Here is a 12,328-nt window from a genome sequence, read left to right as displayed (position 1 = left end):
CATCAATAGTTTATGACACATACTTTGTACACTGAAGTTAATGTGAAAAAGAAATGTGGCACATAACCATCACATTTGAGCCTCTTCTAACAGTCCTCCTGCTACGCGTATTACCTGCTAGCTGTAGCTTCAACTGTTAAGCTAACACAGACTCTGGATGGGTAGGATTCTTCTTGCCTACTTCTATGCAAGAAAAGGAGTAAAGAATTATATACTGTCAGATATTTATTAGTTTTATAAAGTATTTTATATTCTTTATTCTTTGATGCTTTCCTTTTGTGATATTTTTTTTTGCCTGTGTATGCTTTTATTACTCTTTTAACCACAATAGACTTAAATTCATGGACTTTCAGTAAAGCACATAATCATAATTAAAATGCTGTCATTCAACTTTTTGATAGGACGGTTTTGGAAATTAGCGAGCATGTTTTTAGCTTAGCTTAGCACATGGCAGAGGAAGGTGAGACAGCCTTTGTCTGTTTCTGAAGGCATCAAAAACAAGTATCTGGTCCCTCAAAAAAGCATGATAGCACCATACTTTTTACATTTTTGTTATATATTTTTTCACACTCACTGGCACAGCAGGGGGTGCAGGTGCTCTGCCATAACGTGCAAACTGGGATCCAGGGACACAGCGGACCACAGCGTGCATGCCACCCCTGCATGGGACATCACTCCTGGGCAACAAAAGCTGTGCCTGACACTGCGACAGAGAGACCTCCACGCCCTGACACTGCACCTTTTCCACCCAGTAAGCCTTCTTACTGATCTGTGTCCTCAGTCTGGGCAGAGAAAGAAGTGCAGAAGCATGAGTAATACAGTTGTGATTTATCAAATACATTTTTTATACCCATGTTATGAAGATTAACCCCTCAAGTTTGATTTTACCTCGAGGATGGATCAGCCAACTTGGAGTCCCACAGTTTCCTGAAAAAGAGACAGTATCACTGCTTGGTGTCTAAACTGTGCATCTGTACATCTAGTAGACTAAACAAGCAGCATTCCTATACACTCCCACAGTCTGCTCCTCTCTCCTCCTTAATCATCCTTTCTTCTCTTCCTTAACATCCCTACTCTTGTCTGTCAATCAATCCTAAAATAAACAAACCGAGAAAAGAAATGCTGGGAAGGGTGTGTGTGTGTTTTTGGATAAACATAGCTCTCGAATAAGCAACAGAGGGGTATTTACAATGAGGGATCAAATAACTCTTTCTTTCTTTCTTTCTTTCTTAAATCACTACCCTCTTTTCAGTCCTTTCATTTGTGCATTCACAGCCTCACAGGTATTTCTGTTTCAGTGTTTGTCTAAATGTCTACACTGGATGTCTGGGTTTTGGGACATCAATGTGGAAAGAACCAAAAATATGAATAAGCCACCATACATTAATCCCTGCGAGGAGCCCTATTGAGGTCTGCCAACTACAACAGGGTTTTCTAAACTGTGTCGAGTTACAAGGATATTACCTTAAAGTACACAGTAGTGTCGAATACTGGAGGGAAACAGTGAGTGCATACACAAAGTGAGGCCCCCTGCTCCCGGACACAAATACACACACCACATGGCGATGAATAAAAAAAAAAAAAAAAAAAAGAGAGGAGGATTTAATAAAAAGAATGATTCACAAACCAGGCAGAGTCTGGGAAGTGTCTCTCTCTCTGACACACACACATGCACATTAGAGCTGACCGCCTGCATCGGGCAGTGTGACCACAGACAGGTGCAGCGAGACTGACGCCCTTCATGAACGTGCCTGAATTAAATGAGTCAAGACACCAAGTATAGACAGGAGGAGGGTTACTTACTGTATACCCAGAGTCATGATGCAATTAAACACTTGAGAAAGCTAAATCTGGACATGTTTGCTCTCCAGGAGAACCCCAGTATCCTGCTGTTCCACTATGATGCACAGTCGCAACATTAAATGAGAGATGTGTTGGGAGCTGGAAGGGCTCGTAAGGAAACCCACAATAGGAACTATGACCCTGAAAAACCACTGTATGGAACATGTGAACTGCAAATCATCGACCATAAGGCCAGACAGCGAAGGGATTTCTTTCACAGAAGAGGGAACTTTCCACGCTCAGATAAGCTTACACTGATGCATATCATTACTTTGTCACGTTTGCTGCAACTCGGCAGTTGAGGGTGTAATTTAGACCACCAGTCTGGCCGAGTCTAAAGGCTTCCTCTGATAACTAATTTCCTTATTTTCCCATCGTGCAACAACAATCATGTTCACAATTTGCACAAAGCTCCTAAAAACCTTTGATATTTTCTGGTTGAGCTGTTTGTGTGAGCGCAAACAGACACATGTTTCACCCAGGATTAATCCCGCCAGCCTCTTAGTGAATGTTCCACATGAAGTTTAGTTTAAACTGATGTAAAAGTGCACCAGGAAGTATTCAGGAAAATTCACCGCGAGAAAGTGGGAGGGGGTAATGAGGTTTATACAGTGACTGCTGTGCGACTGGCATGCCACTGGTAATGAAACTGCTTCATTCTGTTTTCTATTCGCCAATATGATCTTTTTTGCTCTTTGGTTTATAGCCTATTGTAAATATGTGGAATTACATGTCGCATTGATATGAAGGAGAAAATTGTCATCATTGTGTTGGCCTTTGTTTCTTTGTCCGCCATGTCTGCTTGGTTCTGTTTACATGATGTCCTGCCTCCTGAGACCCCGTCTACCCCCATCCTACACTGAAAGGTGCATGTGTGAACAACCAACTCAGGATGACTTCAGGGGCAGCAGGGTGACGGCAAATTTTCTAGAAATCTTCAAGAATGCATATGTGAAAAGTGCTTTATTAAAGTTGTGAAATCTACGATGACCTTGCTTGTCTTGTTATGATTGTGTTAAAATGATATAGAGTTTCTGCAAACATCGTTTTGGCACACATTCAGTCAACAAGCGGCAGCACAGCCATTCATTTGGTTATGTCCTGCTTGGTGTATGTAAGTCAAATCCTAACTCTCAATACTCCACTATGTCCACCAGCTACAGTATCTCTGCATGCTTGCTGTTTTGTTGCTGAGCAGGTTGGTGCTCAGTAGAATTCTTTAGCTTACCTTCCTTTTTTCTTTCTTTCTTACCTTCCTTCTGTTGTTTCTGTTTCCCTTTCCTTTTTTTCATTCCTTCCTCTCCTCTTTCATTTCTTTCGTCTTTTGCATCCTTGTTTTTTTTCTATCATTTTCTTTTCTCCAGACTGGTTTTCTATACTCTGTTTTTTCTTCTTCCTCCCTTCCTTCTGTTCCATTGTTTTGGCTCGTCTAAAAGCATGACCTTTTCTTCAACTGGTATATTGTATGAAGCTGTATGTAATGTGTCTGTACAGTGTGAAAGATATTCCATAAGTCAGCGTTATGTCATAATTGGAGAGATAGGGAGGTTGTGGTGAAGTAGGAGAGGAGGGGGGAAAGGGGGGTTGTGGGGGGGTGCTACCCGTATAATTGCCTGCTGTGCTTGGCAGTGTCTGCTGTGCGGTCGAGCAGTAGCATGTTGGTTCACACACACCAGACATGGAAATATGCACGTACATATCCACTTTCCCTGCCTTGCCTCCATATAAAAATAATGCTCTTTAAATCCCCAGCATCGTCACCGAACTTTATAACTGGATGCTGGGAAATTCTGAGAAAAGTGATGTAAGAAGAAGTCTCTGTGCTCGCTAAAATTCACAGGAAGAACAATCTTCTGAATTTCACTTAGATACTTCTCAGTTGTCCTGCGGAGAGCTCTTTGTCAGGATGGGCACACAAGTTGGAGCTGAGTTATGGCTCGTTCAGTCTTCTAAGGAGAATTAACTCTAATTGACTTAAAAGAAATAAACCACAGCATCAGGCCTCAGGCACGACTAACAGGTTCTGACTGCAGCAGTGCCACACTCTTCTAACCAGGAGAAGACAGTTTTAATTCTCAGGATCTTCAGCTCAGTGCCAGATTTTTTATGCAACTCTGACCACACAATGTAAGCCACAGTGGGGAGAGGAGCCGACAGATAACCTGTTATTATATTGCATGAATGCAAAGCTGCCTAACTGGAACAATCGCACTCCTCCTGGGAGACATTAGGTTACCACACTGACTGCACGACAACCTGTAGACGGCCCAATCAACCTCGATGGAACGAAAACTTAAAGGGGTCATAATAATGTACTTTCCATGAAATGTGGGTTTTCATATAATTGCCCAAAAGGCATTAAAATACTTTAAAAAGGCTGTGAGTGAGGAGGCGAAAAAGAGCAGGGGGTTAAAGTAAATTAGAAGAACTGAAGAAGTTACAACCTCAAAGAGAGTGTCGATGTGATGAAACAACCGAGCTGGAAAATAGCTTAAACACTTGCCTTTTGTAAGAACACTATTTAAACATCTGTAAAAATGCGCCGAGCAACTTAACAGGCTGAGACAAAGGCAGTCACACACACAAAAAAAAACAACCACATGGCCACGGAGAAAAGTGCTGACACAGCAAAGGGTGCTGTAGGTCATTCAGTTGAGAAAACATTTTTGATTAGAGGATCTCTCAGACCATAATTGCAACTGTTGCAGTGGATGAAAACTCTGAAGAAGAGCAGGAATTGACCATTGCCAACACAGTGTACCAACAGAAGATTTGACTATTATCATAAAACAAGAGCTGCTGTGCAGGCTGAACCTAGCTTAAAGTAAAAATGGTAGTTTTGACACAATGACATTCCTACTAACATGTTGATGTTTATCAAGAATACAGGTTAACTGTTTGCCATATTTTCCATCTAATCATATTATACAAGTGAGGCGGACGTCAGGAAATATTCGATTTCAAAGTTTAAACAAAGTATTGGATAAAATAAAACTTTGACCTGAAGAACGTGTTACTAGACATTATGGAATCCTAAAGTTTCACAAAGATGAGGACATTATGTCTTTACCCAATTTCAAGGCAAACCATCCAATGGAGGCATTTAACTCATAGAGACCAGTGATCACAAACGTCATCAAGATTCAACTTCTGGGAACCATGAAGGTCCGTATATAAATTGAGGCAGACAGAGGTTGAGCTATCAAGGAATTCCATTAAAAAAATACAAATGTCAAACTTGTGATGGATTTAAAGGAAATGTTCAGGGCATCTCCAAAGTCAGTATAATACATTGTTTGTAAATTATTCTTATTAGTGCCAGATTTTTAACATATTTATCCAGAAAATTCTGAGATAATCTGTTGTGAAAGTGAAAACTTCAACCTGATGGCGGCATCAAAGTAATAATCAGGAGATAACAAGTCTCTATTTAAAGATTCATCATTTAAAAGTGTTAGGAGTGTTTTGGTTGTTGTTTGTAATCTATCATCCATTGGTAACCTTGAAGGCTTTGTCTCTGAAACAGACTGTTTGGAGAGCAAGGGAGCAAAGAGGAGGAATTCCTTTACAGCTGGCTTCACCAGAGCCCCAAAAGGTTGGCACTCACTCCCAGGGGAGACTAAGCTAAATCTTAGTCAGATGATAGCTGATAGCTTTTGGGATTCAGTCACCCTATGTTTGTACAATATGCCATGAAAATCGATTAATTAGTTGTTGGGAAACCCACAGTGGTGCAAGGAATAACCATGTGTGGTTCATCCTCTTACATAGTAAGTAACATAGTCTCTGTTCTAAAGTGTTGAGTATATGCATCCAATGTTTGTATGTTTTTCAGTTAGAACTAAATTGGTGGACTGACTGACCAACAGAGCAGAGAAACACTGTAACCTAGAGCATTTCTACCAGTCTGGCCAAACATAGCTTCTGTCGTTAAGTGGAGAAGATATGTCTCAGTTTCAACCTCAGGAAATATTTTTCAAATGTACAGTCCACCAGAAATATCTTCTTCAAAATATGCTACACATGTGGTACACGATGCCAAAGATCCACCTCATGCTGGTTCTTTCTGGAAGAAAAATGTTCCCCTTCCCTTCACTGTTTACTTCGGACAAAATTGGCTACTCCATTCATCTCCCACGCTGCTGGGTGGAGGTTGACAAAAAACAAACAACATTCTCTGGCTTGTTCCAATCTTTACACAAGTGACTGGTTTGGTTCTTGGATTCAAAATATGATGTTTCTTCAGACAACATGAGGTGTTTTCAGTATTCTTGTCCACATTAGCATTAGTTAAAAAGTTTGCATGATGATCAACCAGACCTGGGCCACATCTTTGATAAGGTCTTTGCTCCTTACATAGAGCTTGAACCAACTGTTGGATATTTAGTTAAAAGGGAATTTTCTCACATCATTGCATCTAAAGTTGCTCTGAACTGGCTCTAAAGAAGTCTTGTTACGAGACTGTGGCCAAGCTGGTAAACAGGGCAGCTGAGGAGAAGCAGCTTGGAGAGGAGCTGAGCAGAGCAGAACACAAGGGGTAATTATTGGCACCATTCAGGACAGATGGTGGAGGGCAGGCCAGTGGTCAGTACAGTCGTCCTGTTAGCCGAGCCATAAAAAGACCTCTGTGGGCAGACGACACACATAGATGGTTGTGTTCTTGTCTGAACAAGCGCGTGTGTTTATTTGTGTGTGCACATGGATCGCATATGAACCGTAAGGTCTCGTATGAAACTGTACTATGAGGGTGGAGGTAGGTATGCATTAGCATTTGTTTGTAAGTGAGGGATTGGTTTTTGGGGTATGTGTGTAATAGCTTTGAAGTTTTGTGTTGGTGCTTCAGTTAATATTTAGGATTTATGAAATGGATTTATCAAGACAACATCAGTACAGCAGCCTGACATTATTAGTTGAGTAAATGATTCAATCTGTGAGGGACAAAAGCCATTCAAAAAATATAACACAGAGAGTTGAGGTCTTGCTTCTCACTGGGTTCCTTGGGGATTTTCTGTCAATATTGTAAACTACATTTTCATCAAGGACTTTATTACTTGCTGGCTAACATTTTTGGTTTTTTGTTTCTATAGCTTGAAAACATGCTAGCTAGCTTGTAAGGGATATAAAAATGAAAATGTATATTTGTCATTCACCCTTGTTAAATAATTATTTACTAAGGATTTTGGTAGCAACAAAGCAGCAACCAGTGAAATAAAACAGTGAAATGAAGCCAGTTCCTTAAGTGTCCACATAAAGATAAACTGTATGGGTGGTTGGTAACATGAGGTTGGGTCCAAAAAAACAAGGAATCCCCTTAAGAGCCCATATTACATATATCTTTTTACAGCATAAATAAACATGTTTACAGTTTGGTTCAAAAAATCGTTTTCGCCTGTAGAGTTCATTTAATTATTGATAATGAACAGGAAGAATTATTATACAACCAATCCATTTTGATTATATTAAGGCTAAGAGTTATGTATACCTTTGCATACAAAGGGGCATGGCTGATTTGACTTCCAGGGGGGCATGTTGTAGCTGTTTGCCAGCAGGCTACTTTAGCTAAACTGCATTAGTCCTTACACTGTTGGCTTTGTTAATTTGGTTGTCATTGTCATTGTCAAAAACAAAGAGTAAGGTCTTTGACCTGCTTTTTGTAAAGTGTCTCGAGATAACACTTGTTATGAGTGGACGCTATACAAATAAAAATTGATTGATTGATCGTTTGGAGTATGCTAGCTAGATGGCAGGTTAGCCAAGAGTGTTTCAGCAACCACGATAACTTCACCTCTTTGCCTGCATCTAAAGTACGTTGGAGTATATTTATATATATATATATATATATATATATATATATATATATATATATATAAATATATATTTATATTTCCAATATGACGGCCATCATTGGGCTTCATAATGCCTCTTCAGAAACTAACAGGTGACATCACTAACATTAAGTCCATGTTCTTTACAGTCTATGATAGAGATGTACTGAGAGATCAAATAGCAAAGTCCCTGTGATGGATAGATGTGAGTCCTCAGACTTTCAGACATTCCACTCCACATTAGAAAGTGCTGCTGCACACAGTTTTCACTGGGGGGGTTTCTTAATTATAGGATTTGAAACCATGTAATGGAGGTTTCATGAAAAGACACACACCATGATGAAGATGATGATGATAATCTTGTAGTCTGGATCTGACATTAATGACATACTCTGAGACTATTTTAAAGGTCTCCGCTGAGGCCCACTCAGCCAGAGGGACAGACAGGCCTGGCGGCCAGGCGGGCTCGGCTAATGCCACAGTGGACAAGTCAGGCCAAATGTGGGTTTACTAATGACAGCAGTTGTGGTTAACCTCTACTACAGGGGGGACGGAACAACTATCCAGGCAAGGGGCTGTCTAACCCTTGAAGGGATGTGCAGTCCACCACACTTTTCCATCCTTTTCATAACCACACTCACACACACACACACTCAAACTATTTTTCTGTCTCCTTCCTCCTTATTTACTCTGCCGTGTCCACTCTCACATACTCACCTGTAGGCGTTTTGGTCAAACGCTTCAGCGGCAGGGAATCCTAACATGCCACAGACAACACGGCTGCTGCTGAGATCCCATCCCTGGCTACACACATGACGCCACTTCCCAGCATGTTTCACTTCAAGAACTCCTTCTGTCACCATCCTGCCATTATTGCTGGACAGCACTGGCCGGAGTCGAGCCTCCTCTAAGTGAACCCTGTCGGACCCCTGTCCACAAGAAAACAAAAAGCTGATTAACAACAGTTTATGGAATTTCTTTATCCCCAAAATAAAAAAAAGCACTTCTTTCAACTTGTTCTCGCCCACAGGATAGACACGGCCTCTTTCACTTTTTGAAGCCTTCTATCTAAACATGCATCAACCAAGTTTGCATGCACAATAAAACAGGATTCACTTGAGACAATAAACATGACTTTGTTTGACTTTATTTCTGCAGACAGCACGCAAAAGAGAGAAGATTACCATGATAAGATGGCATGCTTGTTCTTTAATCATCACACTCTCTAATCATCTATATAGTGTGCTGTCGGCAACAGGAAGGAAACTAATGGCTTGTTTAATGTGTCGGGAGTGGTGTCAGGATGATTACGAAATGCTAAAGAAACTAAAAGTCTGGATGTTGATGAGAAAAAAACAAAACATAAGTGGTAAATGTCTTGCGATTTCCTTTGATCTGGGTTTCTTTTCATTTGAAGAGTTGGGCCGTATATTTTCATGGTTGGGATGTCTTCTAAAACCAAAGCCTATATCCTGCTGGATCTTAAGAAGGTCCTGTTTAAGGTTTGTCTGAAATTATAGATGTTCAGTGGCCTGTGGCTCCACAAAGGGTATTTATTCATGTGACTTTGAATAAAGCTGGAGTGAACCACTTCTTTGCTCTTTTCTAGAAGTTCTGTGTGTCTCTGTGTGTGTTTTGTTTTTCATTACCTGTGTGTACTGTGCATCTGTGTCTGGATAAACAGGCTCTGGTTCAACATGGTTCCCACTGAGCTGCTGATGTCTGTCACTCCTCCGGGTTTGGGACTGCCTCTCTACCTCTGCCTGCCGTCTCACTGTCTGTGGACTGGGCCTCGCCGTCTCCTGCCTCTGCCTGTAGGCTGAGTTTGCCAGATGTGAAGGTAGCTGGTGCCCTTGAGGTAGAGCTGGGCTAGGCTGCACGATTGGTCTGGAGCCACCGCGGTTTCTTCGCAAGATCTGGATCTCATGGCCGTTCTCCTGCGGGGATAAGTAACTGCGACGGGAGGAGGTTGGGTAGCGATTGAGTGCGATCTCGTGGCCTCTTGCAGGAGACGAGGAGATGTAAGCTGGGGCTGAAGGTGGAGCTGGAGGATACACAGACTGTGGCCTTGGCTGGCGCCTGGAGGATGGCTCGGGGTTGCCACTTCTCCTTTGTGAACTGCATATGACACCCAGGTCCTCAGAGTGGGTGCAGTCGTTGATTCCCCAACCATTGGAGCGACACTCTGCAATAGAGAGCTCTGTGCCCTTGCAGCGAACATTGTCCAACCAGATCAGACCTAACAGGAAGGAACGATAAGTCGGTGAATCAAACGATTTAGAAACTTTACGACTAAGTTGTTCACATATAAAACATCATTGGCTGAACATACCTTGTCCCTCGCCAAACTTGGCACTGTGCGCCCAGGTGACGCCCCGTTGGAAGCCCAGCTGTTTGCACAGCACATTGGCCAGGTTTAGATCCACCTCGTCATCACACACTGTGCCCCATGCACCATTGTAGAACACCTCCACACGTCCCTCGTTTTCACCTCGCCGGCCCACGCCCGCTAGACGCACAAGCACCTCCTGGGCAGCCAGCGGAGGAGGGAAGAGTTGAAGCAGAAGGAGTAGTGTGGACAGGGAGCTGAGGCGCAGCATCCTGTTACAAAAAGAAAACGGAAGGAACAGAACCAGTGTGATGTTACACAAAGAGAAGATAAACAGTACAGTTAACAGAGAGGATGCACGTAAAGCAGGAGCCCCTAAATATAAACGCACACGTAGCCACAAAAATCCAACAAAGCCATGAAACTCACATTCCAAACTCTGACAAAACATATAATTAGAAACTCCGCTTCTAGCCGTGCCGGGACATTCTGCAGTAAAAAGGTAAGATTGATAGATGTTATTATCCGTTAAAATAATCAGAGTCATTTATGGCACAGTTAAAGGCTTGAGAAACATTGTGAAAACGTGGCGGTCAGTCTGAACCAGTGAGAGCACAGGGAGTAATAACCCGATCTAAAAGTAGTCTCTCCATCCAGCCAACGGAAACTTTGGCTTTCCGCAAACCCTCAAGCTGAGCTGCATGCTTTTAGCTAACAGACACAAAAGCAAATAAACACAGTCATAAAAATGTTCTCACACATAAATAAAGCAGCGGGTCTGCGAGTGTGAGAGACATTTTGTTTAATGAGTAATGATTAATTTATGCTTGGACCAGCAGCCCTTTAAACCTTTTCTTCTAAAGATAAGGTGCAGGAGGAGAGCGGATCTGGAGGATGAGAGGGACACCTTATTGGAAAGGTGTCCAAATTTTGCTGTTCATATGCTGACATGCAGTTTTACAAACAATTGTGTAAATTACAAGCTATAAGTATGGATGGATTAAGATTCTCAAAGGAGAGATAAGAGTGGGTGAGCTCAGAATTCACCTGGATGAAATCTTGAGTTTTGGAGGAAGATGATGTGAGACAGACGTGGAAGTAAAGGATGAAGAAGAGTAAAAAAAAAAAAAAAAAAAGCCGGAGTTGAACTCACCTCTCTGTTGATCTCAGCCTGGAGTAACTGAGAGAAAGAAGGGACAGAGCACTGGAGGAAAAGAAGGCAGTGAGTTTGGTCCTGCTGTCCCTCTATTCTCCTCTTCTCCCTCCTTCTTTCTTTTTCTGTCACTCCCTCAGATCTGCTGCCCTCTCCATCCCTCCCATTTTTTCATTTATGCAACTTATTTTTTCCTCCTTTTTCCTGGGTTGCATTTGTCCTTTCCATCCCCTATCAAGAAAAGAAACGTAGACCTTGAAATACATTTAAGACGGAAAATCGGGACATTATAAATGAGTTCAATGCCTCTTCCGCTGTCAATCAGACGAGCATGATTGAGTTGACGCTGTCATAATGTGTGCATACCAACACAGGCTTGTTAACACTTGTTTTAATTCTACAGCAACAGGGTGTTCAAATCAAACCACACAAGCTCAGGATACAGGAGACATGTGAGCTCAGCCTATAACAGAGTATGATATGACGAGGGTCCTTTTTTCTCCTGATTCCATGTAATTTAAAAGTTACGTTTGTGTATTGGATGGTGTATCTAATTGTGCCTATTGTCTCATCTTATTGTGGGTCTTAATATTAGGAAGGAAACCCACTTTCCCCTTCTGATGTCTGAAGACAGGGTGACACACACACACACACACACACACACACACACACACACACACACACACACACACACACACACACACACACACACACACACACAAACAAGGCTGGCAAAGTCCCATGCCCACAGTCAGTGGTGTCGTAAGATCGGAGCCCGTCTGAACTCTTCATCTCTGCAGAGAGTTCAGTTTCATAACATCCTGAGTCGTGGCAGCTCCTCAATGAAAGGCAGCTCTCTCTAAGAATAGAGACGGACCGTGGCTCCCTGTTCAAACGAAGAGGAGCAGAGGTTACGAAAGATGAGGTTATATAGCTTTGAAATGCTACAGAAAATATGCCATACAAATAAAAACGAGTGATTTATTTTAATTGTGTTTAAAGGGCAAGCCTCTCCCTTTTCTGATAAACAGGGATGTGTTTCCTCTCATTTGAACCCTTTTTTTTATTAGTTAGCTTCTTTTCATCGTATAACTTCGGTTCTATTCTGTGCATGCCTCAGTTGGTAGAGTCGGTGGTCTCTCAGCTGGAGGTTTGGGGGTTTGATCCCCAGCGCCTGCA

The 12,328-nt window shown here is 42.0% G+C and overlaps 1 protein-coding gene across 1 annotated transcript in view; it reads right to left on the bottom strand.

Annotated features, from left to right (window-relative positions):
- Nucleotides 1-11,291, bottom strand: part of LOC132983406 (lysyl oxidase homolog 4-like) — a 21,748-nt gene extending 10,457 nt beyond the window's left edge. Inside the window, exons 1-6 of the mRNA XM_061049696.1 lie at nucleotides 11,150-11,291; nucleotides 10,000-10,268; nucleotides 9,317-9,906; nucleotides 8,385-8,596; nucleotides 889-927; nucleotides 575-782 (exon numbers count right to left, since the gene is read on the bottom strand). Coding sequence (XP_060905679.1) covers nucleotides 575-782; nucleotides 889-927; nucleotides 8,385-8,596; nucleotides 9,317-9,906; nucleotides 10,000-10,267 — 1,317 coding nt within the window. The 5' untranslated portion in view covers nucleotide 10,268; nucleotides 11,150-11,291. The remainder of the gene's footprint in view (nucleotides 1-574; nucleotides 783-888; nucleotides 928-8,384; nucleotides 8,597-9,316; nucleotides 9,907-9,999; nucleotides 10,269-11,149) is intronic.
- Between the last annotated feature and the right edge of the window lie 1,037 nt (nucleotides 11,292-12,328).

Source organism: Labrus mixtus, chromosome 2 (assembly GCF_963584025.1).
Source record: "Labrus mixtus chromosome 2, fLabMix1.1, whole genome shotgun sequence".
Lineage (NCBI taxonomy): Eukaryota > Metazoa > Chordata > Actinopteri > Labriformes > Labridae > Labrus > Labrus mixtus.
The sequence above is the reverse complement of the archived record's forward strand: the minus strand, read 5'-3'. Positions and strand labels throughout refer to the sequence as shown.